Source organism: Sminthopsis crassicaudata, chromosome 1, assembly GCF_048593235.1.
Source record: "Sminthopsis crassicaudata isolate SCR6 chromosome 1, ASM4859323v1, whole genome shotgun sequence".
NCBI classification, from domain to species: domain Eukaryota; kingdom Metazoa; phylum Chordata; class Mammalia; order Dasyuromorphia; family Dasyuridae; genus Sminthopsis; species Sminthopsis crassicaudata.
Window position 1 is genome coordinate 11,783,268 of NC_133617.1, and position 25,710 is coordinate 11,808,977.

At 46.1% G+C, this 25,710-nt stretch overlaps 1 protein-coding gene and 1 long non-coding RNA gene across 4 annotated transcripts in view; one reads left to right on the forward strand and one right to left on the reverse strand.

The window, feature by feature from the left end:
* Positions 1-8,316: 8,316 nt before the first annotated feature.
* LOC141557517 (uncharacterized) lies at positions 8,317-19,970 on the reverse strand. Its single transcript, XR_012486812.1, has 4 exons — positions 19,651-19,970; positions 9,700-9,841; positions 8,708-8,861; positions 8,317-8,622 (listed from the first exon to the last, which is right to left on the reverse strand). It is a non-coding gene; the product is annotated as an uncharacterized LOC141557517 (long non-coding RNA).
* Positions 19,665-25,710, forward strand: part of PISD (phosphatidylserine decarboxylase) — a 41,356-nt gene continuing 35,310 nt past the window's right edge. The window contains exon 1 of one of the 3 annotated variants that reach the window (XM_074293216.1): positions 19,665-19,793. Coding sequence is in view for 1 of the 3 variants with exons in the window: in XM_074293225.1 (XP_074149326.1) it covers positions 19,729-19,793 (65 nt within the window). In the remaining 2 variants the exon portion in view is untranslated. The remainder of the gene's footprint in view (positions 19,794-25,710) is intronic. The other 2 variants (XM_074293225.1, XM_074293241.1) reach the window with 2 other exon arrangements.

The following is a 25,710-nucleotide window of genomic DNA, read 5'->3' on the forward strand; positions in this document are numbered from 1 at the left end:
TGTGAATATAATTATAAAATACTCTACACAAAGTCAGATTTAACATTTGGAGAAATATAAATTCTTCATGGGTAGAAAAGGCCAATATGATAAAAACTACAATTTTACCAAAATAATCTACTTATTCAATGTCGTCCCAAATGCATCCCAGTGCAAGGCATCGTGGTTGATGAGTGAATTGATTTTAATAGGTCAGCAATGTGATATGGAAACCAATATAAGTAATCTTATCCTGGACTGCATTAAAAATCAACCAATCAATTACTAAGTATTAAGTATGTGCCAAACATTGTAATGAAATAGTTGATCTCAATAGGTCAGCAGGGTGATATGGAAAGGAATTTAGGATCTTGGGCTACTTTGAGAAATGGTGGGTTCCCTCTCCTTGGTGAGCTTCACTCATGAAGCTGGAGGACCCTTTGTCAGATACATTATCATAGGAATTCCTTTTTGGATATGGGTTGGATCCAGTGACTATTGAGTTATTTATATTTTTATATATATATAAGTATATATTATATTATGTATTTTATTTTATTATATATAGTATATATTTTAGTAGTAGTATATTAGTAGTATATAGTATATATATAGTAGTATATATATACTGAGTTTTTGTTAATTTCTGTACTTCTGTGATTTTCTCTTTCAGGTACATCCAATCACCCTAACCCCCATCTTGACTTTTTGTTATAATCATTCTTCTCTGCTGCCCCAGCCCATTCTCAGTCTTGCCCCTTACTGATGATGTCGGAATCACGACTGATGAAATCTCCGATCTGCCCATATTCCTTCCCCAAATGCTTTATTAGTAACAAGTTGAGGCCCTTCCAATTGGAGTCAAGAATTGGTTTTCATACTTTTATCTGCTAGGGTTAGTTCTGCCACCTAGCGGCAGGTAAAATAAAATTTTATTTTAAATTTAAATTGCATTTTAGAATTCAAGACAATGTTATACCTGCCCTCAGAGAGTTTATATTCTACTTAGGAAAAACAAAAACAAAAACAACAAAAAAAACATATACATAAGTAAATATAAAGAAATTTCAAGAAGAAAAAATTGGGGGATCAGGAAATGGCATTAGAGCTCTGTTTTAAAGGGAGCTGGACAGGACGATTTCAGAGAGGCCTGGAGAGACTGACAGGAACTGATGCTGAGTGAAATGAGCAGGACCAGGAGATCGTTGTATATACTTCAACAACAATAGTATAAGATGATCAATTCTGACGGACATGGCCTCTCCAAAAAATGAGATGAACCAAATCAGCTCCAATAGAGCAGGAATGAACTGAACCAGCTACACCCAGCAAAGAACTCTGGGAGACGACTATGAACCGCTACATAGAATCCCAGTCCCTCTAATTTTGTCCGTCTGCATTTTGGATTTCCTTCACAGGCTAATTGTACACTATCTCAAAGTCCGATTCTTTTTGAACAGCAAAATAACTGTTTGGACATGTATACAGATATTGTATTTAATTTATACTTTAACATTTAACATGATTGGTCAACTGCCATTTGGGGGAGGGGATGGGGGAAGCAGGGGAAAAGTTGGAACAGAAGGTTTTGCAATTGGCAATGCTGAAAAATTACCCATGCACATATCTAGTAAATAAAAACCTGTAATAAAAAAATAAATAAATAAACAAACAAATAAATAAATAAATAAAGGGAGCTGGGAATTTTGAGAGCCAGAGATGAGGAGGATGACATTTCGAATAGGGAAACCATTCATGCAAAGGCATGGAGGCGGGAAATAGAGACTGGTGTAGACAAGCAGAAGCTAGCAAGTCATCTTGGTTAGAAAAGAGATTGTGGGAAGAAATTAATGGGAAAAGTTGGTGAAGGAATTGGAACTCCACTTTCCAGGTGTTGTGGTTTATCCCAGAGGCCGCCACAGCCAAAGAAACTTTCAGATACAGGAATACTATGGAGCCTCAGCTTCAGACCTGACTGGAGGATGGGTTGGGGGTGCGGTGAGGTAGAACTGAGGCAGGAGCATCATCTAGAATACTGCACTGGAAATGATGAGGACCTGAGCCAGGAGGGCCCATGAACAGAGGGAAGGGATGGACAGCAGAGGCGGAGGGGAGGAGATGCAGAAACTGACCGGTAGGGAGGGGAGGGGCAAGGATAACTCCAGACTTGGGGCTGCCAAATGGTGGCGGACATTCCTTCTTCTCCATCATCTATGTGACTCCTGTCAGGGACGGCGCCTCGAGCCTCCACAGAGATGTCATCCTCCTGATCACCTGTAATTCTACTATCTTCCTGCCTTTTGCCTTTGTGTTCCTTGCATTTAGCAGGCTGCCTGGCACATAGTAGGCTCTCTCTATTATTATTATTAGCTATTATTATTATTAATTAATGTATGTTGTCTCCCCATTAGACAGAAAGCTCCTTCAGGGCCTTTCAAGCTTTTCTTTTATCCCTTGCATTTAGCACAGTGCATGGCACATAGTAGGCACTTAAAATGCTTATTGACCAACTGAGGGCTCCTCAGGGTCTTTTAAGTAGCAGTCAATAAGCATTTTCCAATCTTATTCCACCATAACCTGTGACTCACCTTTGCTTCATCATCCCTTAAAGCCTCGAACAGGTCTGGGTTTTTTTTTTTTTTTTTTTGCATCCCCAAACAGAGCCTTGAATGTGGTGGTTACAAGGCCAATTAAATCTCGCTTTGAACATGTTGATTGTGGTTTGACATTGGGCGTCCTGAGCGACACCCATCAGGGCGCACCCCATTTTCCTGCAATGCTCGGGGGTCAGAAGTCAGTCTGACTTCCGGTGCCAGTCAGATGTGCCAGCTTTTGATGTGGCGATGGCGCAGTATGTGGTTTAAATGCCACAAGTGTAGGGAGAACAGACTTGGAGCCACAAGGGCTTGCTTTGAATCCTGGTTTTGACAACTGGCTCCAAGGACTTGACTTTGAATCCCACCTCTGATAAACCTCCTAAACTGACTTCGGACAAGTCCCTTAAAGCCCCTGGGCCTTATTTCCTTCTCTGTAAAATGAGGGTGTCGGACTAATGTTGTCGGAGGTTCCTCCGAGACCTTGGTACATGAGCCTATGAAGCTCCTAGCTGAATGACTGATACTAGGAGTGGATGGTCTGACCTCACCTGTAAAGGGGGGGAAATAGGTTGTGTCAATCAACAAGCACTAATTAATTAATTAGGTACCTACTTAATAGTGCCAGGTTTATGCCAGCCTACAATGAAGGAAACAATCAAAGAGCTTACGTTCTAATGGGAAGGACGACACAGAAGATTCTGCGCATATGACGAAAAAATATGAAGAGAATCAATACAGACTAAGACAAAAGAAAAGGAGCCAAGAGACAAGGAGCGTTTGTTGGCAGATGGAAGGGGGGTGGATAAAGAAAGATGCTGTTCAGAAGGCCGTGTTGGAGCAGAGTCTTGAAGGACCGGAGGGAGCCAATGAAAGCCAAAGAGAGGGAGAGCCTCCCAGGCCTGGAGAATGGTCAGGGCCAAGAAGAAGGGAAAACCCAATGTGGAGAACAGAGAGAAAGGCCCCCAGGAAAGATCCCAGAGTTTGAGAAAGGGAGCAATGTCCAGAGAGGCTGGAAAGGGAAGGGGAGACTAGGCCATGGGAGGCTTTCAAAGCCAAAAGAGTCATTTGTATTTTATTCTTGAGACAACATGGAGCCACCAGCTCAATTGAGTAGGAGATCCTGACTTGAGCCATATTTAAAGAAAATTAACTTGGCAGCAGAGTGTGGGATGGACTGGAGTGAGAAGACACTGGAGGCAGGGAGGCCAATTTGGAGGCTGTTACAGTGATCTTGGCAGGAGGTGAGAAGGAAATGAACAGAAGCGGTTAGCTGTGTGATTGGAGAGAAGGGAGAGAGATGAGGGAAATACGGCCAGAGGGGACAATTGCCTGGATATGTAGGAGGAAGGAGAGAAGTAGAGGGACATGACAAGATTATGAACTAGAGACACTGGAGAAGTGGTGGGATGTTCAGCCAGTATAAGAAAGTTTTGGAAGAAAAGTTTTAGGGAAAAGAAAACAAACCTGTTTTGGATTTGTTGAATCTGAGATGCCTTTAGGGCATATACTTTGAAATGGCCAACAGGCCAAGGGCAATCTGGGGCTCAAGGTTGGGGGAGAGATGAGTTACATAGACATGTGTTACTGAGTGTTATCTACTTAGAAGTAGGAGTCAAATCCATGGGAATTAATTAGTTTATCGTTGGAGAGAATGGATAGAGAAAAGAAAAGGCAGGATGGAACCTTGAGGAACACCCATCGTTAGGGATGTGACATGTAGTGGAGGAGGAGAGCAAGGACATCCTGGGCAAGTCACTTATCCCTGTTTGCCTCCTCTGTAAAATGAGCTGGAAAAGGAAATGATAAACCTTAGAGGAAAACCACATTTGTGTCTGATACAGACACAAATGAAAAACAACGAAATAACAAAGGGTTGAAGGAAGAGCTTTGTAGAATATATAAAAATATAGCAATAATTAGCATTTTGAGGGGGACGGATTTTAGGTCCCAAAGGCCAGTCCTGGCAGAGATTTGTCTCCACTGGAATAGCCTTCAAGAACCTAGGTTTCCCACAGAAAGAGAGATAAAATCAATAAATGAATAGATAGATAGATGGATGGATGTATGGATAACTAGATAATAGATGATAAATCAGATGGATGGGTAGATAATAGATTGATGAGTGGATAGATAATAGATGGATAGATAGACAGATAAATAATACATAGATAAATGGTAGATGGATAGTAGATAGTTGGATGGATAGATGGATAGATAAAAAATAAATAGATAATGGATAATAGAAAGATAGATAGGTGATTGGTGGATAGGGATACTAGAGCTCATTAAACATATGTAGGCAGTGTGCCATTATAGCGGGGTTCACAAAGTTCCAACCCCTAATGTCCTCAAATTTGGAATACACTGTGAAACTGTGCCCCCAAAGTTACAAAACTTTATCTTTTGATACTAAAGAGTATCTTTTGAGTAGACCTTTGAGGCCTACATCCCAAGAAGGAAAGGTTTTATATTTATATATATATATCTATATATATCTATATATATATATATCTATATATATATATAGATATATATATATAGATATATATATATATATAGATATATATATATAATATATAAAAACAAATTCAAGCAACTCTCTTCATGATGGCCAAAAGCTGGACTATAAGGGAATGTCCTCCCACTGGGAAACAACCAAATAAATTGTTGTGTATTATGTAACATAACATAAGAAATAACAAAATGGACAAGGAAGACTTTTCAGCAGAGAGAAATGAGCATCATTAGGAAAGCAATTTATACAAAGACAAAAGCATTAAAAAGAAAAACAACTTAGGAAAACAGAGAAAAATATAATTGTAAATCATGACTCGGAAAGCCTTGAGATGAAACCTGTCCCTCGCCTCCTGCCAGAGTGCGGAGGGACGTTAGATGCTGGGGGACCCAAACATGTTCATTCATGGCCAGACTATGGATTGGTTTTTGCTGATCTAGGAATGCTTATGATTAGAGTTTTATTTTGGGTGGGTGTTAGGATTACTAGGTGAGAACTCAGGTTGTCTGGACAGTGACAAGGTGAGAATTCAGGTTGTCTGGACAATTACAAGGTGAGAACTCAGGTTGACTTGATAGAAGGAGCAAGCTCATTGGCTGAAGTGGTTCTTCCCAGAAGCCCTTGCATTATCCCACGCCCATTCTCTGGGAGGATAAAAGAGGCAACATTGGGCCTGGAGAGGAGATTGGACTGGAGAAGGACAAGAGTTAAAGAGGAGAAGTCTCTGCATTACATCAGGCGTGACGGGGCTCTCTGCAGGAAGGGAAGTCACTTCTCTGGACAAGAGTTAACAGCAACTGCCTGGAGACAACGGTTCGCTACAAGAAGAAGAATCTGTCTGAGAGATTTGAGTAGACACAGCAGATCTCTTCCCAGAGAGCGATCTGGCAGCTTCTGGAGACAACAGCTTGCTACATTTGGCGCCCAACGTGGGGCCAGGACCTTTCCTTATTCTGACAAGGACTTATTCTGAGCCCTTCAGAGGAGCTAGACTGGACCATAGCAGGTGGGGGTTGTTGGTGTTGTTACTCAGTTGGAGAAGCAAACTGTGGAAGGGACAGATTATAAAGGCTTGCAAAAATAAATAAGTGGAACAAAATCGTTAATATTATATCTAAACATCTTTTCCCCTAAGCTGTAAGAATGGATGCTTCCTAATGTGAGGGGTTTCTATCTAATCATGCAATCTGGTTCTCAATATTAAAATCTACATGATAGACAAATTAATCAATAAGCATTTATTTATTAAGAGACCATATTTGATCTCAGGTCCTCCTGACTTCAGGGCTGATGTTCTATCCACTGCACCACCTAGTTACCCCTCACCATTTGTTCTTGATTCTTTCCTGGTCCTTCCTTCTTTCTCATCCCTTAAGGAGAGTGTTCTTCAAATTTCTGTCCCAGCCCATATTCCCCTTTTTCCTCTTCTCTTTGGCACACTTGCTTGCTGTGATGGATGTAGTTATCATCTCTGGCAAAATAATTCCCTTTCCCCTACCATCTTAATTTCTCTCTAAAAATAAATAGCTTTAGGGGCTATTTATTTTAAAGGATTTTAAAAGTTGACTAAGAGAGGTAGAAGAAAAAGTAGAAAAAGAAATGAAAGGTATATAAGAAAAGAATGACAGCCTGGAAAAGGAAGAACAAAAATTGACTGAAGAAAATGACTCCTTAAAAAAATACAATTGACCAATTAGAAAAATCCAGTGAAGAAAACAATGCCTTTAAAAATACAATTGGCTAAATGCAAAAAAAGGTAAAAAAGGTAACAAGCATGTCCATTATAACACCATTATTTAACATTTTACTGGAAATACTGGCTTTAGCAATAAAAGAAAAAAAATAAATTTGAAATAATTAGAATAGTCAATAAGGAAACAAAATTATCAGGCTTTGCAGATGATATGGTAGTATACTTAAAGAAACCTAGAGAATTAACTAAAAAAAAGCTACCTGAAATAATTAACAACTTGCAAGATATAAAATAAAACAATATTAATCTTCAGCACTTCTGTATGTAACCAAAAAAGCCCATAAGGAAGAGCTAGAAAGAGAAATTCCACTTAAAATAACTGTAGACAATATAAAATATTTGGGAATCTCTTTGCCAAGACAAAGCCAGGAACTACATGGACACAAATATAAAACACTTTTCTAAACACAGATCTAAATAATTGGAAAAATGACAATTGCTCATGGACTGGCTGAGCTAATATAGTAAAAATGACAATTCTACCTTAAGTTAATTTGCTTATTCTGTGCTGTACCAATCAAAGGGCTAAAATTTATTTTATAGCACTATAAAACTTACCTGGAAGAATAAAAGGTCAAGAATATCCATATATTAACGGAGTCAAATTTATAAGAATACAAGTCATTTTCAAATTGATAAATGGTCAAAGGATATGAGCAGGCAATTTTCAACTCAAAAATTAAAGTTATTTATAGTCTTATGAAAAAAAATGCTCTAAATTACTATTGATTAGAAAAATGTAAATTTTTTTTGGCTGAGGCATTTGGGGTTAAGTGACTTGCCCAGGGTCACACAGCTAGGAAGTGTTACATGTCTGAGGTTAGATTTGAACTCAGGTCCTCTATTCCTCTGTTTCCCTGACATGGAACTGTGTACCTAAGCATTTAGGGCAATTCCAGCTATGTTTGAACCATCTATTGACTCCTAGGCAAACTAATCCTTTCTGAGCCCAAGTTAATAAACACCATTGTGGCTTAGACCTTTGGATTCTCTCCTATAGAGACAATGATGTTCGATAAATTCCTGCATATGGTATTAGAGTTTTATTAGGACAGAATATGCCTGTGGAATCATTTCTAGTTAACTTGCCCAAATTCCCCTCGTCACCAGATTTTTTTAGATAATGTTTAGTGCTGTAATTAAGCCAATTATAAATAATACAGGAAATAGTAGTCCACGAATGAGAATCATAGAAGGAAATGTTCCTGCATGAGTGCTGTGCACCTTTGATCTCAGTGCTGGGCTTTGCCAATCAGCTTAGAGATTGCAGCTCCCAACAGGTCCACTGAATATTGAGAAGAGGGCCTCTAAGGATTCTGGGAGCTGGTGATAGCCATAAGAAGATGGACTATTTCAAGCTGATTCCAAGGAGGAATGGTTCTTTGTTAGATATGTAACCTCCCTGTGGGCAAGAAGAGTTTGATTTTTGATTTTTGCATTAACCTAATAAAGTGCCTCACACATAGCAGGACTTACATAAATTCTTGTTTATTCGCTTGCACCATACAGAGCACTTAGTAATTGAGATAATTTGTAATTGTACATAACAAGCACTCAGAAAATATCTGCTTTGTTTTCCCAAATTAGGTGTTCAGAATGCCTTTGAAGAGCCCAGAGAATGGGTTTATTCATCTAAGCCAGACCCTAAAAGAGGAAGCTGGTTCTAGAATTCCGGAACTTCATTATCTTTCTGAAGATTAACTGTATGGAAGGCAGTGGGCCTTTGGATGGAACCCAAGATTCCGTGCATTCCAGCAAAGGAAGAATGCCCCTTTTTTCTGAAATAAATGGCACCGGAGGTAAACGTTACTCAAAAGACATTTGGAAATTATTTTGAAATTTGGACAATCCTAATTCACTTACATCTGTAGCATGCCTATGATGCCATCTCCTACTCTGCACTCCACTTGTGGTTTGCAGTCCCAAGATGGGTGCTTCCTACTTACTCTTTGAGATTTAGGGGAACCCTTAGAGCCTGGAACTTCTGGTACTCTTGAGGCTTCATTCTTGTATGTTTCTAGTCAACAAAACAAACCAGTCAGACTTAATTAGCTTGTACATGAGTCTATGAAAACTTCCCTGGTGAGTTTAAAAGAATCATGTTTTTCAATACTATATAATGATCAATTCTGATAAACGTGGTCATCTCCAACAATGAGATGAACCAAATCAGTTCCAATGGAGCAGGAATGAACTGAACCAGCTACACCAGCAAAGAACTCTGGGAGATGACGATGAACCACTACATAGAATTCCCAATCCCTCTATTTGTCCGCCTGCATTTCGGATTTCCTTCACAGCCTAATTGTACATTGTTTCAAGTCCGATTCTTTTTGTACAGCAAAACAACTATATGGACATGTATACATATATTATACTTAACTTATACTTTAACAATATTTAACATGTATTGGTCAACCTCCCATCTAGGGGAGGGGTTGGGGAAAAGGAAGGGAAAAGTTGGAACAGAAGGTTTTGCAAATGTCAATACTGAAAAATTACCCAATGCATATGCTTTGTAAATAAAAAGCCATAATAAAAAAAAAAAGAATAAGTCTGTTAATTCTACCATCCCCAGACACTTGGGTTTAAGAGAAAGGGATCTTGGAAATAAAAGTTTCACACCTGACCTATAAGTGCAGATCACACAGGGACTTCCCTTGGGTGGATCTCCTTGTTCTTGCAAGAACCATATATAAACCAACTTACTTCATACAGCCCTGAGTGCTTTTTATTTTTATTTTTATTTTTTAATTTTTAAATTTTTTTTTGCCCTGAGTGCTTTTTATTGTTGCAGCAAATTTCTAATACATATTAGCCATGTTTCAAAAAAGAAAAAGAGTGAAAAAATATACCTCAATCTGTACTCAGAGTTCATCAGTTCTTTCTCTGCAAGTGGATAATGTTTTTCATCATGGTGATAAGGTTAGTGGCAGTGCAGAGTTGTGGGAATCCCCCTCTGGTTGGCGCAGGTTCTACGTGAAAGAATTCATGAACCTGAAAAGTTTGAAGTGGCAAAAAGGGAGATTTATTGTTGGATAAGAAGTCATCGAGAATAGGAGGCTGACTCCCGAGTGGCAAAGTCCTATTAGGGAAATGGAGGCTGGCACCGAGAAGAGAATGTCTTCACAGTGGGCAGGGTCCTGGCAGCTATACCAAAGGACAAGGCAGGGTCCTGCTTCGGACATTCTGCAAAGAAAGGAGGTTAAAATTGTCCTTTGATAGGAAATCTGAGGCTCAGGTTTCAAACTGAAAAGAAAGCCAAGTCTCCAGACCTAGATGCTTATCAATATCATGCCCAGAACTCCAATTGAATGGAAGTCACTTTGAAGGCTTCCTGAATGAGGATCTACTACCAATGGGGGGGTGGGGGTGGGCGGTGATTTACCTTAGAAAAGGCCCAGCCTGAAAAGTATGTTTTCTCCTAGATTCTTTGGAACCTGGGACACTCAATCTTCCTTCTTTTTCAGATCAAAGGGGGCATAGTTTCAGTGATTAATTCACACAATTTTTACACAGTTCACCTGCATCAAAAGGGTACACAATTTAGGGGACACAGTTTTCAGAGGTCACACCCATCACTGGATCTTCTGGAATGATCTTGGATCATTTTCTTAAGCAGAGCAGCTAAATCTGAGGCTGGGGTTAAGTGATTTGCCCAGGGTCACCCAGTCAGGAAGTGTTATGTGTCTGAGACCAGATTTGAACTCTGGTCCTCCTGAATTCAGGGCTGGTGCTCTATCCACTGCGCCACCTAGTTGCCCCCTACTTCCCCAACAATTGATAATCTTTACAATACTGTTGTGATGGTCAACAACGTCTCCTGGTTCTGTTCACTTCACTTTGCATCAGTTCATATAAGCCTTCCCAGTTTTCCTGAAACATCTCCTTTGTCATCTCTTACAGCACATTAATTTTCCCTCACAATCATAGACTCTGACTTGTTTGGCCATTCCCCAATTGATGGGCATCCCCTCAATTTTCATTTCTTGCCACCACTGCTGTTATAAATATTTTTGTATAAATAGGTCCTTTTCTGATTTTTTTTAAGGTTTTTGGGGTATAGACCCTGCAATGATATTGCTGGATCAATCCCTAGTTTTAGCCCTTTGGGCATAGTTTCAAATTGTTTTCCAGAATGGCCGAATCAATTCACAATTCCACCAACAATGTATTAGTGTCCTAATATTCCCACATCCCTTCCAGCATTTGTCATTTTCTTTTTCTGTCACATTAACCAATCTGATACATGTAAGATGGTATCTCAGAGTTATTTTAATTTGCATTTTTCTAATTTCTCTAATCACTCTGGATTTAGAGCATTTTTATATGAATATAGATAGCTTTGATTTCTTTGTCTTAAAACTGTTCATTTGGCTTTTATCTTTATGAATTTGACTCAGTTCTAAATGAGTCTCTTTGTAACTCCCATTTTGGCATCTAATTCTGTCCCTTGGAGCCAAGAACCAGCTGAACAAGGCTAATCCTTCTTCCATATAATAGCCTTTGAAGTACTTGAATGAAGTTATGTTTTCTCTCTCTTGTTTCTTCTGCAATCTAATCTCTAATTCACTTATTTAATCCTCATGTGATACAGTTACAAAACATTTCCTCCTGCTTATACTCCTCTGAATGATCCCCAGGTCGCCAGTGTCCCTCCTAAACGATGGCGTCCCACACTGGACATGGCACTACAATGTGGCCTAAACAGGACCAAGCACGGCAGGGCAATCACCACTTTGTTTTCTTTCTCAGTGCAGTAGAAGATCACATTAGTGCTTTCTTTAGGGCTGACAAATTCACATGGTTCATTCACATCCAACTTGCAGTCTACTAAGACCCTTAACTCTTTTTCAAGCTGCTTTCTAGTCATTATTCTCCCTTCTTGTGATCATGAAACTGATTATTTGAACACAAATATGACTTTCCACTTATCCCTATTGAATTTCTCCTTGTTAAATAATTTATCCTGTTGCTCGACTCTGTCAAGATCTTTTAGGATTCCAATGATGTCATCCTGTGTGCTAGCTAGCCTTCCCAGCTTTGTGTCATATGAACATTTTATAAGGTCTAGATTCACTTTGTTTTGGTTTCCTAAAATTTGTCGGTGAGTCATTTTTCGCTCATGTCTGACTCTTTGTAACTTCATTAGTTTTTTGGGTTTTTTTGGGCAAAGATACTGTAGCTGTTTGCCATTTCCTTCTGCGGCTCATGTTACAGATGAGGAAACTGAGGTAGACAAGTTTAAGTGACTTCCCCAGCTAGTGAGTGCTTTTAATTCAAGAAAATAGTCTTCCTGACCTGGCAATCTTTCCACTCTGCCATCCGGGTGCCCTTTTCCTAAAAGTAGGTATCTAAAATGTCCCTTTAAGTGATTACATCCTTCCTTTAAGGATTTAAATTAGTACCAGGATTCAGGCTGCGTTAGGGCTAGGGAGGCATCCAGCCCAGGACTGGCCCCCAAAAAGCAGAGAGTAGCTTTATGCACTTAGCCAAGCTGGGGCTGAGGCAAGGCCTCATCAAGTCTACCTGTGAATGTGGACTCGGTGGGACCCACGGTGGGATGTTCTCGGTCATTCTTTGTTTCAAGGAGGGCTAATGACATCACGGTTGTCTTGCAGGTTAATTGGATCTAGGAGGCAGAGTTGTCTGCCTCACTCTCTCTCCCAGACATCCAGATTTAGCAGCAAGACTGTCCAGGTGACCGGTGATGGCCCAGGATGCAGCAGATGACCTTGGATGACCTGCCTTTTAATTCCTGCTCCAGCTCTCAGTGCTTCAGCCACTTTCTAGGCCATGGGAACAAACTGTTCTCATCCACCCATTCTTCCAGGGAAGTTTTCCCTTGCTTGGGGCACTCATCTCCTAACTCACCAATGGGTTTGAGGACTCTTGCTTCCCCTCGAGCTGTTTAAGTCCCCCGCTGACACTGTTTTCCCTGGCTGTGGCTGCTGCACGTACGACACCTTCTTGGAGCCACAGGTGAAAGAGAGGTGAGTGGAAGGTGGCCCCCAAAGATGGGTGAGCAGCCCTGAAAAGGGCTTGGTAAGCCCTCACCCCAGAGGGGCTGGTCCCCTTGAACACCTCATGTAATTGCTCCTCCCCCATGCCATGTAGGAACTGAGCTGCTGCCTCTGAGACCAAGGTGGGACAGGAAGAACATGCTTAGAATGTATCAGGGGAAACACTTGTTCTTGCTGTAGTTTTGAAATCTGTATCTCTTTGTAAAAGTAAATTTTGGGGGGCAGCTAGATGGCTCAGTGGATAGTGGATAGCAATGAAGTCAGGAGGACCTGAGTTCAAATCTTCCCTCAGATACTTAACAGTTTCTTCTCACGACAGTTTCTTTAATGAGCTCTTCAAGAATTTTCTCAGGAAGTAAAGTCAAGGTCACTGGCTACATAGTGTTTTAAGTTCATAGATTTTACTTTTCTCTGCACTTTTTCTTGAACAACATGACATTGATCCTTCTCCAATCTTTTAGTATTGATAATACTATTACTACTAGTACGACCACCACCACTACAACTACTACTCCTATTACTATACTATTAGTACCATCCCTACCATAAGCATTGTTATTATAACTACCACTACTACCATCATACAACTAGTACGATGTACCACCATAACTATTATCACTTTTACTACTACTCCAACTCCAACTACTACTGTCAATACAACTACTATACTATTAGTACCAACACCACCACACCATTTCCGACATTACTATAACTGCCACTACACCATCATATAACTACCACCACCAGCACTACTATCACTTTTATTACTACTACTACTAGTATATTAGACAGCATTTATATAGTGTTTAGTGTTTCTTGCCTTTGTATCTTCAGTGCTTATCATTGAATGGTTGCTTCCCTTCTTCCTCCTCCTTTTCTTTCTTCTTCTTTTATCCTAGATCTAGAACTGGAGAACTTGTAGACCTTCAGTTGGTGGTCAGTCTAATACTTCTCCTCCCTCCAAAGTTTATTTGGAGACTCCTAGATGGAACAATAGGTAGCGCACTGACCATGAAGTCCTAAGGAACTGAGTTCAAATCTGGCCTCAGACACGTAAGACATACCAGGCTGTGAGACCCTCAACAAGTCACTTAACCCCAATTGCCATGCTAAAGAAAAGACAAAAGAAGAAAAGCTGGAGTTTCTTCATTTGGATATGGCCTCCTGCCCCCATATTATAGATGAAGAAACCAAGGTTCAGGGAAAGAACAACTGCCCAAGATCACACAGATAATCAGGGTCAAAGGTGGGATTCGAATCCAAGCTGTCTGACTCCCAAGCCAATAGTCTTTCCATTGAACATGCTATTGTTGCCTACTTTTCACTGAGTCCGAGTCTATGCTTGGCACATAGTAGGCACTTTAATAAATGCTGCTTGACTTGACTGACTGACCAGACATCAAGTCCATGTCATTCAGTCTTGCTCTGTGCAGAGGAGGGAACAAGTGGAGCGATGTAAGAATTCTGCATCTCTGCAATCTCATTGCCAGTGACCCGCAGCCCATCCTCCTTGCATGGCAGCTCTGCTATCTCGAACCTCTTCTTTTCCCTCAGTCGAGCTTTGGGAAGGGGCCCCTCAGATTCCCTGTCCCTCCTCAGCCCCTCCGAGCCTTAGTCCCCAGAATGGGCCAGGTCTTCTGTTCCTTCTCTCTCTCTCTTTTTTTTTTTTTTCTTTTCTTTTTCTGAGGCTGGGGTTAAGTGATTTGCCCAGGGTCACACAGCTAGGACGTGTTAAGTGTCTGAGACCAGATTTGAACTCGGGTCCTCCTGAATTCAGGGCTGGTGCTCTATCCACTGTGCCACCTAGCTGCCCCTCTTCTGTTCCTTCTCAGCTTTGGTTCTTCCTTTAGAATCCAACTTGTCTGGCCATGAGAAGGCCATGACTAATATGGGGAAATAAATATATTTCTAGCCCGGGTCTGCTTCAGCTTCTAGTTAATAATTGGCTTGACCATCCCACCTCAAGCATGTCCCAGCTCGCACACGTGTGTCCTTCTTGCTCTTGGTGACTCTTGGCAACAACGTCTGCCTTCTTTCTGTAATTAACGATGGCTCAACAAGGAAGGTGCCCGTCCATCAAGGAACGGCCAAACAAGGTGTGGTACATGACGGGATGCTCATCACATTCACCGATGACAAATAGCTGGGCTAAGAGGTTAACACAGAGAGTGGTACACAGGAGCCAGGAGCCTTGACAAGCTAGACAGGGCACTGGGCTGAATCTAATAAGAGAACATTGAATAGGAACTATGTAAGACTTGTACTTGGAGACAAAAACCAATTATGACAATAAGCTCAGGAGACAGAGAGACAACAAGGGTTCTAAAAACGATCAGAGGGTTTGGATGGACCGCAAGCTCCATGTGGATCAGCAGATGGGGGACAGCCAAAAGTGAAAGGGATTTTGGATGCTATTAATAGAGGCAGAGTTTCTAGGACTAGGGGGTCATGGTCCCTCTATAGATGGCCCTGGTCAGACTCAATTTAGTGTTCAGCTCTGAATACCATGGCTATTGATCATCAGGAGGGTGTCTAGAGGAAGGCAATCAGAACTGGGAAGGGCCTTGAGTCTGTATCATTGGAGTTAAGCTTAAAGGAACTGGATGGATATTTAACCCAGAGCAGAGAAAGCTAAGGAGGGATTGGATGTCAGTCAGTCAGTCAACAAGCATTTATAAGTGTCAGACACGGTCCTAAGCCCTCGGAATACAAAAAGAGAGAAAAGAGAATACTTCACCCTGCTATTTATACTCTTTATACTTATATAGTATACTTATACTTTTTTTTTTTTTTTTTTTTTTTTTTTTAGTTTTTGTTATTGTTGTTTTTTTATTATAGCTTTTTTATGCCATCGACCCTTGCAAAACCTTCTGTTCCAACTTTTCCCCTCCTTCCTCTCCCCTCCTCCCCTTAAATGGCAGGCAGTCCCATACATGTTAAATATGTTAAAGGTGTGCTTATATTTAATACTAATAAACCCCTTATACTCTACTGGGAGAGATATCAAGCTAACAAATATGTGCAAATAAGCTATAAGCAGGAGAAATAGGAAATGAATAAGAGAGGCTATAAAGGAGGATCAGCCCTATTTTAGGTTTTAACAAAGCTTTTCATAAAGTATTTTCTGCTCTTCTTATAATGAAGATGAAGACGATGATACAATAAAATAATTCAAAGAGTTGGAAGGGTCCCCAACAGCCATCATGTCTAACCCACTCACCAAGAATGCATTTTTTTCTTTAGCAGTCATTAGTTTCAAAGAGAAAGGGAGGGTTTTGTTAGTTGTGGTGTTGCTATGAGTCACTGCTGTCTGGAACCAAGAGCGAGAAGGACAGAAGAAGGACGTCCAGCGCTTAGGTCAGTATCCATCATATGTTGTCGTTATTTTTCAGTCGTATCTCACTCTTAGTGACCCCGTTTGGGATTTTCTTGACAAAGTTACAGAGTAGTTTGCCATTCCCTTCTCCTGCTCATTTTGCAGTTGGGGAAACTGAGGCAAACAGGGTTGAGTGAGTTGCTCATAAGTGTCTGAGGTCAGATTTGAACTTAGGAAGATTCCTTCTTGAGTCTGAGCTCTTCCATTATCTAGCTGCCACCTGGCACATAGTAAGCCCTTGATGAGCTGACATCTCTGGGTGTGATCAGGGCATGGCAGAAAACAATGGCTGTAAGCTGTAAAAAGACCAACTGAAGCTCAGGGGGAAAAAATTGTCTAACACCGAGAGCTGTCCAGAGTAGAATGGCTGCCTTTGGATATATGGCGGGGGTGGGGGAAGGGGAGGAGTAACCTCCTTAGAAATTTCCAGGAAGAAGCTGGATGAGAACTTCTGGGGAATGGTGGAGTGGGGAGGGGTGGGGGGCCCCGAAGTTTATGGTCTTATAAACCACAAGGTGAGCCTGAATATAATGGAATAAGTAGGTTGGACTCTTAGAGAAGTGATGGGAAAAGGTACCTTCCTCCCTTCTTTGCCAAGGTGAAGGACTATGATGTGGGCAGTTGCATGTTCTGTCGGTCAGCTGATGTACCGGTTAGTTAGCCAGACTTTCTTTGAAATATTGAGTAGTACTAGAGATCGGAAATCTGAACACATTGAGCTTGTCCAGAGAAGGGCAGCCAAGTCGATGAAAGACCTCAAACCCATTTAATGTGAAGAGTTGAGGGAATTGAAGATGCTTATGGATCCTGGGGAGAACAAGACTCGGGGGAAGCTGTTTTGAGGACTGTCAGGTGGAAGGGGAATTAACGCTCATGCTGCAATGGAACTCAATCAAGCAATCGACATTCATCAGTCGTATGCTGTGTTCCAGGCACCGTCCTAAGCGCTAGGGATGCAAATAATGGCAAAAGACACTCTCAGAGTTTACAACCTAATGGTGGAGACACCGTGTAAACAGCCACATGCAAACATGCTACAGACAAGATAAGTAGGAAATAATCGACAAGGGGGAGGGATCAGAATTAAGAGGGCTTGGAGACGGCTTTCTGTAAAAGGTGGGATTTTGATTCTAATGTTTATTGTGCAACAAGAAAATGATATTCGCACACATGTATTGTACCTAGACTATATTGTAACACATGTAAAATGTATGGTATTGCCTGTCGTCGGGGGGAGGGAATAGAGGGAGGGGGGGTAAATTGGAAAAATGAATACAAGGGATAATATTATAAAATATATATATATATAAAAAAAAAAAAAGGTGGGATTTTAGCTGGGATTTGAAGGAAGCCAGGAGATGGAGATGGGGGAGATGAAGAAGATCGGGCCAGTGAAAGTGCCCAGAGTCAGGATATGGAGCGTCTTGTCTGAGGAACCTAGGAGTTCAATGTCATTGGATCAAAGAATCCATTCAGGAGGCATTAGGTGTAAGAAAATCGGAAAAGAGGGGGATCCACTGAGTTAGGAATGGCAGATCCAGGAGCAATGGGGGGAGTTACAGGACGCAGACACTATTCTAAGTATTGGAGTGGTCTCCACGCCACATTAGATGGAGTCTGTTCCGAAGGTCTCCAGGAGGAGGGTAGATGAGAAGCTAGAGACGGGATTCTTGTTCAGGTTCACATTAGCTCTGAAAATCGAGGATTCCATAAGTTGGAAATCCAGGGAATCTGATTTTGCCTCAATGTAAGCAAATGATTATTAACTGAATAATATAATATTGACTGAAATTGAACAATAATATATTATTATTGAAATGATTATTAAATGAAAACTCTTAAAAATCGGAGAGACAGAAGGGAGCTGCCCAACATTCGATGTTCTGTGTTCGGGATGTTTTGAGGTTCCAGGGTTTCAAGCTTCGTGCTTCAAATAGCAGTTGAACCATTCAGTCAATCAACAAGAATTCGTTAAGGTCCTACTATGTGCAGACACGGAGGTCCTTAAATCTCTCCCAGCTCTTGCATCAAAATGAAGGAACTAGGAATGGTTGGCTGGGAGTAAAGAAGAGTCTAGAGAAAGATGATTGCTGCCTTCAAGGTCAAAGGTTGTCTCGTGGAAGAGATACCAGCCTCGTTCTCGCTTCCAAATTCCTTTTTTTTTTTTTTTTTAACTTTATTTATTTATTCCCTCCTTCCCCCCCCCTCAGTTATACATAATTTTTTTTTTTTTTTACTTATACCTGTACATCCATTTTTTCATGTTCCCTTTTGAATCGTGTTAGGAGGAAAAAATCAGAACAGAGGGAAAAACCAAGTTCTTGTTTAGAACCAGGAATACCTGAAGTCAAAAGGAAGGCAGATTTAATCTTGATGCCCACAAAACCTTCCAAGGTGTTAGCGGGGCTGTCCCCAAATGGAACGAGCGATGGGGAGCTGGCGGGTGCCTCGTTCTCCAAGACTTTTACGTGGAGGCTGAGGGATCATTTGTCAGGCGCGGCTTTAAAAATTGTTCTGAATTTAAAATTTAAAATGAGCACTGCCAGGTGCAAAGCGACACATCCAGAGGGCGGCCTTCCGTCCTAAGTCCCAGTCAGAGGAGGCTTCTTGGCAGATACTGGAATGGTTCTTCAGTATCTTTTTTTTTTTTTTGGAGATTGGGGTTAAGTGACTTGCCCAGGGTCACACAGCCAGGAAGTGTTAAGTGTCTGAGAGCAGATTTGAACTCGGGTCCTCCTGACTTCAGGGCTGGTGCTCTGTCCACTGCGCCCCCTAGCTGCTTCTGTCAATATCTTTCTACCGATGAGGAAAAGGAAGCTTTTCCTTTATATAAAACAACAATTCCATGGCACTTTCAGAGATGTCCTGGATAGAATGACCTCCCAGGAGAGAGGCCATTGTCTTTCTGATAAAAGGGACCTTGCAAGATTCCCCTAAGCTAGAAAAAAGGCAAGCATTAATTAAGCACCTACTGTGTGCCAGCACAGAATTAGACTTGTCCGCTACTGAGGGTCCAGTCTAAAAGGGGGAGACCGGGACATTTGGGCAGTGAATACACATGTGGACAGCGTGGTTAAATATACTTCTGTACAAAGTACAAAAGTAGTCTGGGGGAGGGCAGGAGCATTTATTGAGCTCCTCCTGCACACTCTGCGCAGCAGCGGCAGCTAGTTGGGAGGTGTGACCGGGAACGCTCCCGTGCCTCCTCAGCTGCCACTATTAGATGCACGTGCCCAGAGATCTGACAGAGGAAACTCCTCCTCCCGCGGTTGCCGGGGAAGCCCCGCCCCTCCCCTCACGGCCCCGCCCCGCGAGTCCACCACGTGCAGCCTCCTCGCGCCCCGCCCCGCCCCCGCCCCCGCCCCGCCCCTCACGAAGCAGACCCTCATTGGCCGCGGAGAGAGCACCGCCTCGTGACGTCACAGCGCGTCCCGTCGCGCCGCGTGACGGCAGGCCGGCGTCCAGCTGGGGAGGGAGGGGACAAGATGGCGGCGTCCGTGAGGCGAGTGCAGGCTGTGCTGGGCCTCTGGGCAGCTCCCAGGACAAGCAGGTGGGCCCGGGCTGGGGACTCGGGGGTTGGAGGGCCCCTGACGGGGGCTGGGGGCCGGAGGGGCTGGAGCACGAGCCTCCGGAGGCCCGAGCGGCCTCGCTGCCGCAGCTTCGGCGTCTCTGACAGGGAGGAGGTGGGGTGAGGGGGCCTGACTCCCCCAACCCCCGAGTGCTGTGTGACCTCGGGGAGCCTCGGACCGCTCCGGGCCGCCTCAGTTTGCCCACCTGTGACGTAGAGGGGGTGGGGTGAGGAGCCCAGGGGCCTGACTCCCCCTCCCCCGTGTGCTGTGTGACCTCGGGGAGCCTCGGACCGCTCCGGGCCGCCTCAGTTTGCCCACCTGTGACGTAGAGGGGGTGGGGTGAGGAGCCCAGGGGCCTGACTCCCCCTCCCCCCCTCCTCCCCCGTGTGCTGGGTGACCTCGGGGAGCCTCGGACCGCTCCGGCCGCCTCAGTTTGCCCACCTGTGACGTAGAGGGGGTGGGGTGAGGAGCCCAGGGGTCTGACTCCCCCTCCCCTGTGTGCTGTGTGACCTGGGGAGCCTCGGACCGCTCCGGGCGGCCTCAGTTTGCCCACCTGTGACGTAGAGGGGGTGGGGTGAGGAGCCCAGGGGTCTGACTCCCCCTCCCCTGTGTGCTGTGTGACCTCGGGGAGCCTCGGACCGCTCCGGGCGGCCTCAGTTTGCCCACCTGTGACGTAGAGGGGGTGGGGTGAGGAGCCCAGGGGTCTGACTCCCCCTCCCCCCCCCAGTGCTGTGTGACTCGGGGAGCCTCGGACCGCTCCGGGCGGCCTCAGTTTGCCCACCTGTGACGTAGAGGGGGTGGGGTGAGGAGCCCAGGGGCCTGACTCCCCCTCCCCCCCTCCTCCCCCGTGTGCTGGGTGACCTCGGGGAGCCTCGGACCGCTCCGGCCGCCTCAGTTTGCCCACCTGTGACGTAGAGGGGGTGGGGTGAGGAGCCCAGGGGCCTGACTCCCCCTCCCCTGTGTGCTGTGTGACCTGGGGAGCCTCGGACCGCTCCGGGCGGCCTCAGTTTGCCCACCTGTGACGTAGAGGGGGTGGGGTGAGGAGCCCAGGGGTCTGACTCCCCCTCCCCTGTGTGCTGTGTGACCTCGGGGAGCCTCGGACCGCTCCGGGCGGCCTCAGTTTGCCCACCTGTGACGTAGAGGGGGTGGGGTGAGGAGCCCAGGGGCCTGACTCCCCCTCCCCCCCTCCTCCCCCGTGTGCTGGGTGACCTCGGGGAGCCTCGGACCGCTCCGGCCGCCTCAGTTTACCCACCTGTGACGTAGAGGGGGTGGGGTGAGGAGTCCAGGGGCCTGACTCCCCCTCCCCCCCCCAGTGCTGTGTGACTCGGGGAGCCTCGGACCGCTCCGGGCCGCCTCAGTTTACCCACCTGTGACGTAGAGGGGGTGGGGTGAGGAGCCCAGGGGCCTGACTCCCCCTCCCCTGTGTGCTGTGTGACCTCGGGGAGCCTCGGACCGCTCCGGGCGGCCTCAGTTTGCCCACCTGTGACGTAGAGGGGGTGGGGTGAGGAGCCCAGGGGTCTGACTCCCCCTCCCCCGTGTGCTGTGTGACCTCGGGGAGCCTCGGACCGCTCCGGGCGGCCTCAGTTTACCCACCTGTGACGTAGAGGGGGTGGGGTGAGGAGCCCAGGGGTCTGACTCCCCCTCCCCTGTGTGCTGTGTGACCTGGGGAGCCTCGGACCGCTCCGGGCGGCCTCAGTTTGCCCACCTGTGACGTAGAGGGGGTGGGGTGAGGAGCCCAGGGGCCTGACTCCCCCTCCCCCCCCCTCCCCCGTGTGCTGGGTGACCTCGGGGAGCCTCGGACCGCTCCGGCCGCCTCAGTTTACCCACCTGTGACGTAGAGGGGGTGGGGTGAGGAGTCCAGGGGCCTGACTCCCCCTCCCCCCCCCAGTGCTGTGTGACTCGGGGAGCCTCGGACCGCTCCGGGCCGCCTCAGTTTACCCACCTGTGACGTAGAGGGGGTGGGGTGAGGAGCCCAGGGGCCTGACTCCCCCTCCCCTGTGTGCTGTGTGACCTGGGGAGCCTCGGACCGCTCCGGGCGGCCTCAGTTTACCCACCTGTGACGTAGAGGGGGTGGGGTGAGGAGCCCAGGGGCCTGACTCCCCCTCCCCTGTGTGCTGTGTGACCTGGGGAGCCTCGGACCGCTCCGGGCGGCCTCAGTTTGCCCACCTGTGACGTAGAGGGGGTGGGGTGAGGAGCCCAGGGGCCTGACTCCCCCTCCCCCCGAGTGCTGGGGGAGCCTCGGACCGCTCCGGGCCGCCTCAGTTTGCCCACCTGTGACGTAGAGGGGGTGGGGTGAGGAGCCCAGGGACCTGACTCCCCCTTCCCCCGTGTGCTGTGTAAATGCGCCTCAGTTTCCTCCTCCGAGATCCCCTCCAGCTCGGACCCCCTCCCCTCTCTCAGCCCGAGTTTTCCTCTCAGTGAAGTGGGAGCTTTGGCCCGGGCCCGGCCCTGTCACGGTCACGTGTGTTGCCTGGCTGCTTCGGGACCAGGACGGGTCCACTTTGGCCTTCAGCTCCTTCTTTGTAGGACGGGGACTGCCAAAGTCGGTGAGCCCCGAGGCCGCCCTCGGAGCTTTGCTTCTTCTGCAAAAGGGGCGTTCTGGGGACGAGGACCCCGCGAGGGTCGGGAGGGCCCCTTCCTGTCTCTTGGGCTTCTTGTGCCCCCTTGGGCTGGGGGGTCTTTGGCAGCCCCCACAAGCCTCCCTCCACCTGGGCGCTGGCATCCTGCTCTTTCAGCGGTGGCGGGGAGGCCACTGTTCTCGGGGCGACCTTGGCCCCCCTGCTCTGAGGGTCGCCCACTCACGGGCGGTGTTGGGGGCCCCCGGCGGGGGAGCGGCTCGGGGTGCATGCCCTGTGTCCCCTCTGCGGGCGTGGGGGCGCGGCCCCCGTTAGAATCAGGGCAGCTCTGTGCTGGCTGACCGTGGTGGGCCACGGGCCCTGAGTGACGGGAGCACGGTGGCCTCCCTGCCCAAGGGAGTGCGGGGGCTTTGGGGTGGAAAGGGAGCACGTCCTGAGAGAGATGGCGTTCTGGGGATCTGGAGGAGCCCGGAACCCGCCCACAAACCTTCCAGTGAGCCACTCCTTCAGTGAACATTTATTAAGCTCCTTCTGTGTACCAGGCCCATGCCAGGTGCTGGAGGCCCAACAAGAGGTGCTAACATCTGAAGGGAGATTCGGGTGCAGACAAGCTCCGGCAGGAGCAGGGGGAGAGACCGGCCAGAGGGAAGGGCCTGAATGAAGGGCCTGGGCAAGGTGGGGTTTTAGTCTGGGCGTAGGGAAAGCAGGGCAGTCAGGGGTCAGAGCACAAGAGGAGCAGAAGCTTGAAAATGTCCAGTGAAAAGGAAGTGGGGAGTCACCCAGGGACTCCTCCCCCAACCCAGGGAGCACTGCCCAAAGCTAGGGAACCTCGGAGGCGGAGGCTCTGGAGTCTCCGACAAGGCCCATCCAGGGGCCGGCCCCAGGTCCAGCCGCAGCAGAACGGCCCAGGCTGGGGGGGGGGGGTCAGTGAGGGCTCGCTGGTGAGATCAGGCCTCGGAGGCAGGGAGGAGGGAGCCCTGGGCACCCCGGACCTGAATCCCAGCAGGCCCTGCCAAGGGCTGGGGTGGCCTGGAAAGTGACACTTCAGGAGGGCAGGGCCGGAGCTCAGGCTCAGGCCGATTGCTGTTGTTCCCATGTGCCCGACACTGAGGTTAGGGCTGTGAAGTATTACCCTGATCGCTGTCCCAACCCTTGTTTTCTCCCCCCATGAGGAACTGAGGCTTCTGCCCCTGAGGGAGGGTGAATAACTTGCCTAGAGACACAGTTAGGAGGCGCTGAGGCTGAAGGAGAGGGCGGCTCTTCTGGACTCAGGCCCTGCTCTGCCCCTGGGGCCCAACCCGCAGCCACCTGGTGATAAAAGTACTTCAGGTGGAGTTGCGTCCATCTCTGCGTGATTAACAGTGTTCAGTTCTGGCTGTTAGCTGGGGGCTCCCCTTCTCTCCCCGTATTATTTCACTCACTGATCTCATTTGCTCCCGTGGTGTCAGCTGATAAGATTCTTAAATCTGCTTGTTATTGTTGTTCAGTCATTTCAGTAAGACCTTTCGAGACCCCTTTTTTTAAAAGTTATTGGAGGGGTTGGCCATTTCTTTCTCCAGCTTACAGATGAGGAAACTGAGACCAGTTGGGTGAGGACTTGCCCAGGGTCACACGGCTAGGCAGCGCCTCATAAAAGATGAGTCTTCATGACTCCAAGACCCCTGAGTTTTGCCGAGATAAAATCTCTTGTGTTTGTCCTGTCTCTCCTGCGACACTGCTGTCACCCTGGTGCAGACCCTCCTGTCAAGGTGCTCTTTTTTTTCCCTGAGGCAATTGGAGTTAAGTGACTTGCCCAGGGTCACATAGCCAGGAAATGTCTGAGGCCAGATTTGAACTTAGGTCCTCCTGACTTCAGGGCTGGTGCTCTCTCCACTGCGCCAAGGAGCTGCCCGCAAGACGGTCTTAAAGTACAGCTCTGTGACTCCCCTTCCTCAGAAATCCAGAATCAAATATAAAGTCGTCTGGCATTCAAAGCCCTTCATAACCTATCCCTGCTGCACACCGCCTTTCCCATCTCTCCTGGACCTGCCTTCTTGCTGTTCCATCTCCCGGCTCTGGGCATTTTCATGGCCGTCCCCTATGCCTGAAGTGCTGCCCTTCTCATCTGTGATTCCCGGCTTCCTCAACGTCCAGCTAAGATCCTGCTTTCTAGAGAAGCCTCTCCTCAATCCCATCGCTTTCTCGCTACTGATTTTCTCTAATTTATCCTGATTATTTCACAATGATCCTAGATACAGTTTGGACGTAATTTTTTGGCATGTGGTCTCCTCCTTCAGACCGGCAACTCTCTTATCAGGATCTGTCTTTTCCTTTTCTTTATTACATGTAATGCTTCGGATAGTGCTTGCACTTGATTTATTGATTGCCTGAAATAATAAAAAAAATCACATCACTATATTAATAAATGTTGAAAAAGGCTTTTGACATAATCCATCCTCCATCTTTGTTTTAAACACACACACACACACATGCACACACAAGTGTAGAAATAAATGGTCCTTATTTGCCAATATTGGTCTTAAATCAAAAGCAAACATATAATAGAATAGAGAAAATCAGAGGCCTTTCTGGTAAGGATGTCCATCATCACTTCTACTGTATTAACTTAGTCCGACTAATATGAGTTCTGAGAATAAGAGGAGGAAAAGAAGTTGAAGGTAGAGCCATAGGCAAAGAGGAAAGAGAATTATTGCTGTGGTAGATAATTTGATTTATTAAGAAAACCCCGAAAAGCCAGCAAAAGCGATCACCTCTGAGAGGCTAAGCTGCTCTGGACTGGAGGATGGTCCTGGATGCAATGGCCGGGCATCGGCCTTAGATTGACCGAGGCCGTACCCATTAAGTGATTAAGGGTAAGTAGTGAGACAAAGAATCTCCTAGTCAAAAAAAGAAATGGTGAGCTTGAAGAATAAGCCTAGGGAAAGATGGGATGTTTGGAGATCATGGTCAGATAAAGGTGTTTCCGAGCTCGTGGAAGTGAGAACACTCGTGAATTTTGCCAGAATCGAGGGGATGCCCATCTTGTGCAGCTCTGGTGGTGCAGGAACCATGTACTAACTCAGGGACCAAGAGTATTGGAGGTACCTCCAATGGCTGTTGACGTCTCTTGCTGTGAGAACAGAAGGGACGATGGAAAGAAAGTCTGAGCCAAGTCCTGAGCTCACTGAGAAAAGAACAAGAATATTCTAGGAGCCGATTGGTGATGGCCATCGGGCTTTGAGATTGTGGAGCTTAGAGGAGCTGCTGAGTGCGAGTGGGGAAGAGAAAGAAGGACCAGAATTGCTCAGGAGGAGCAAGGACTCTCCCATCTTGGGGGTCCAGG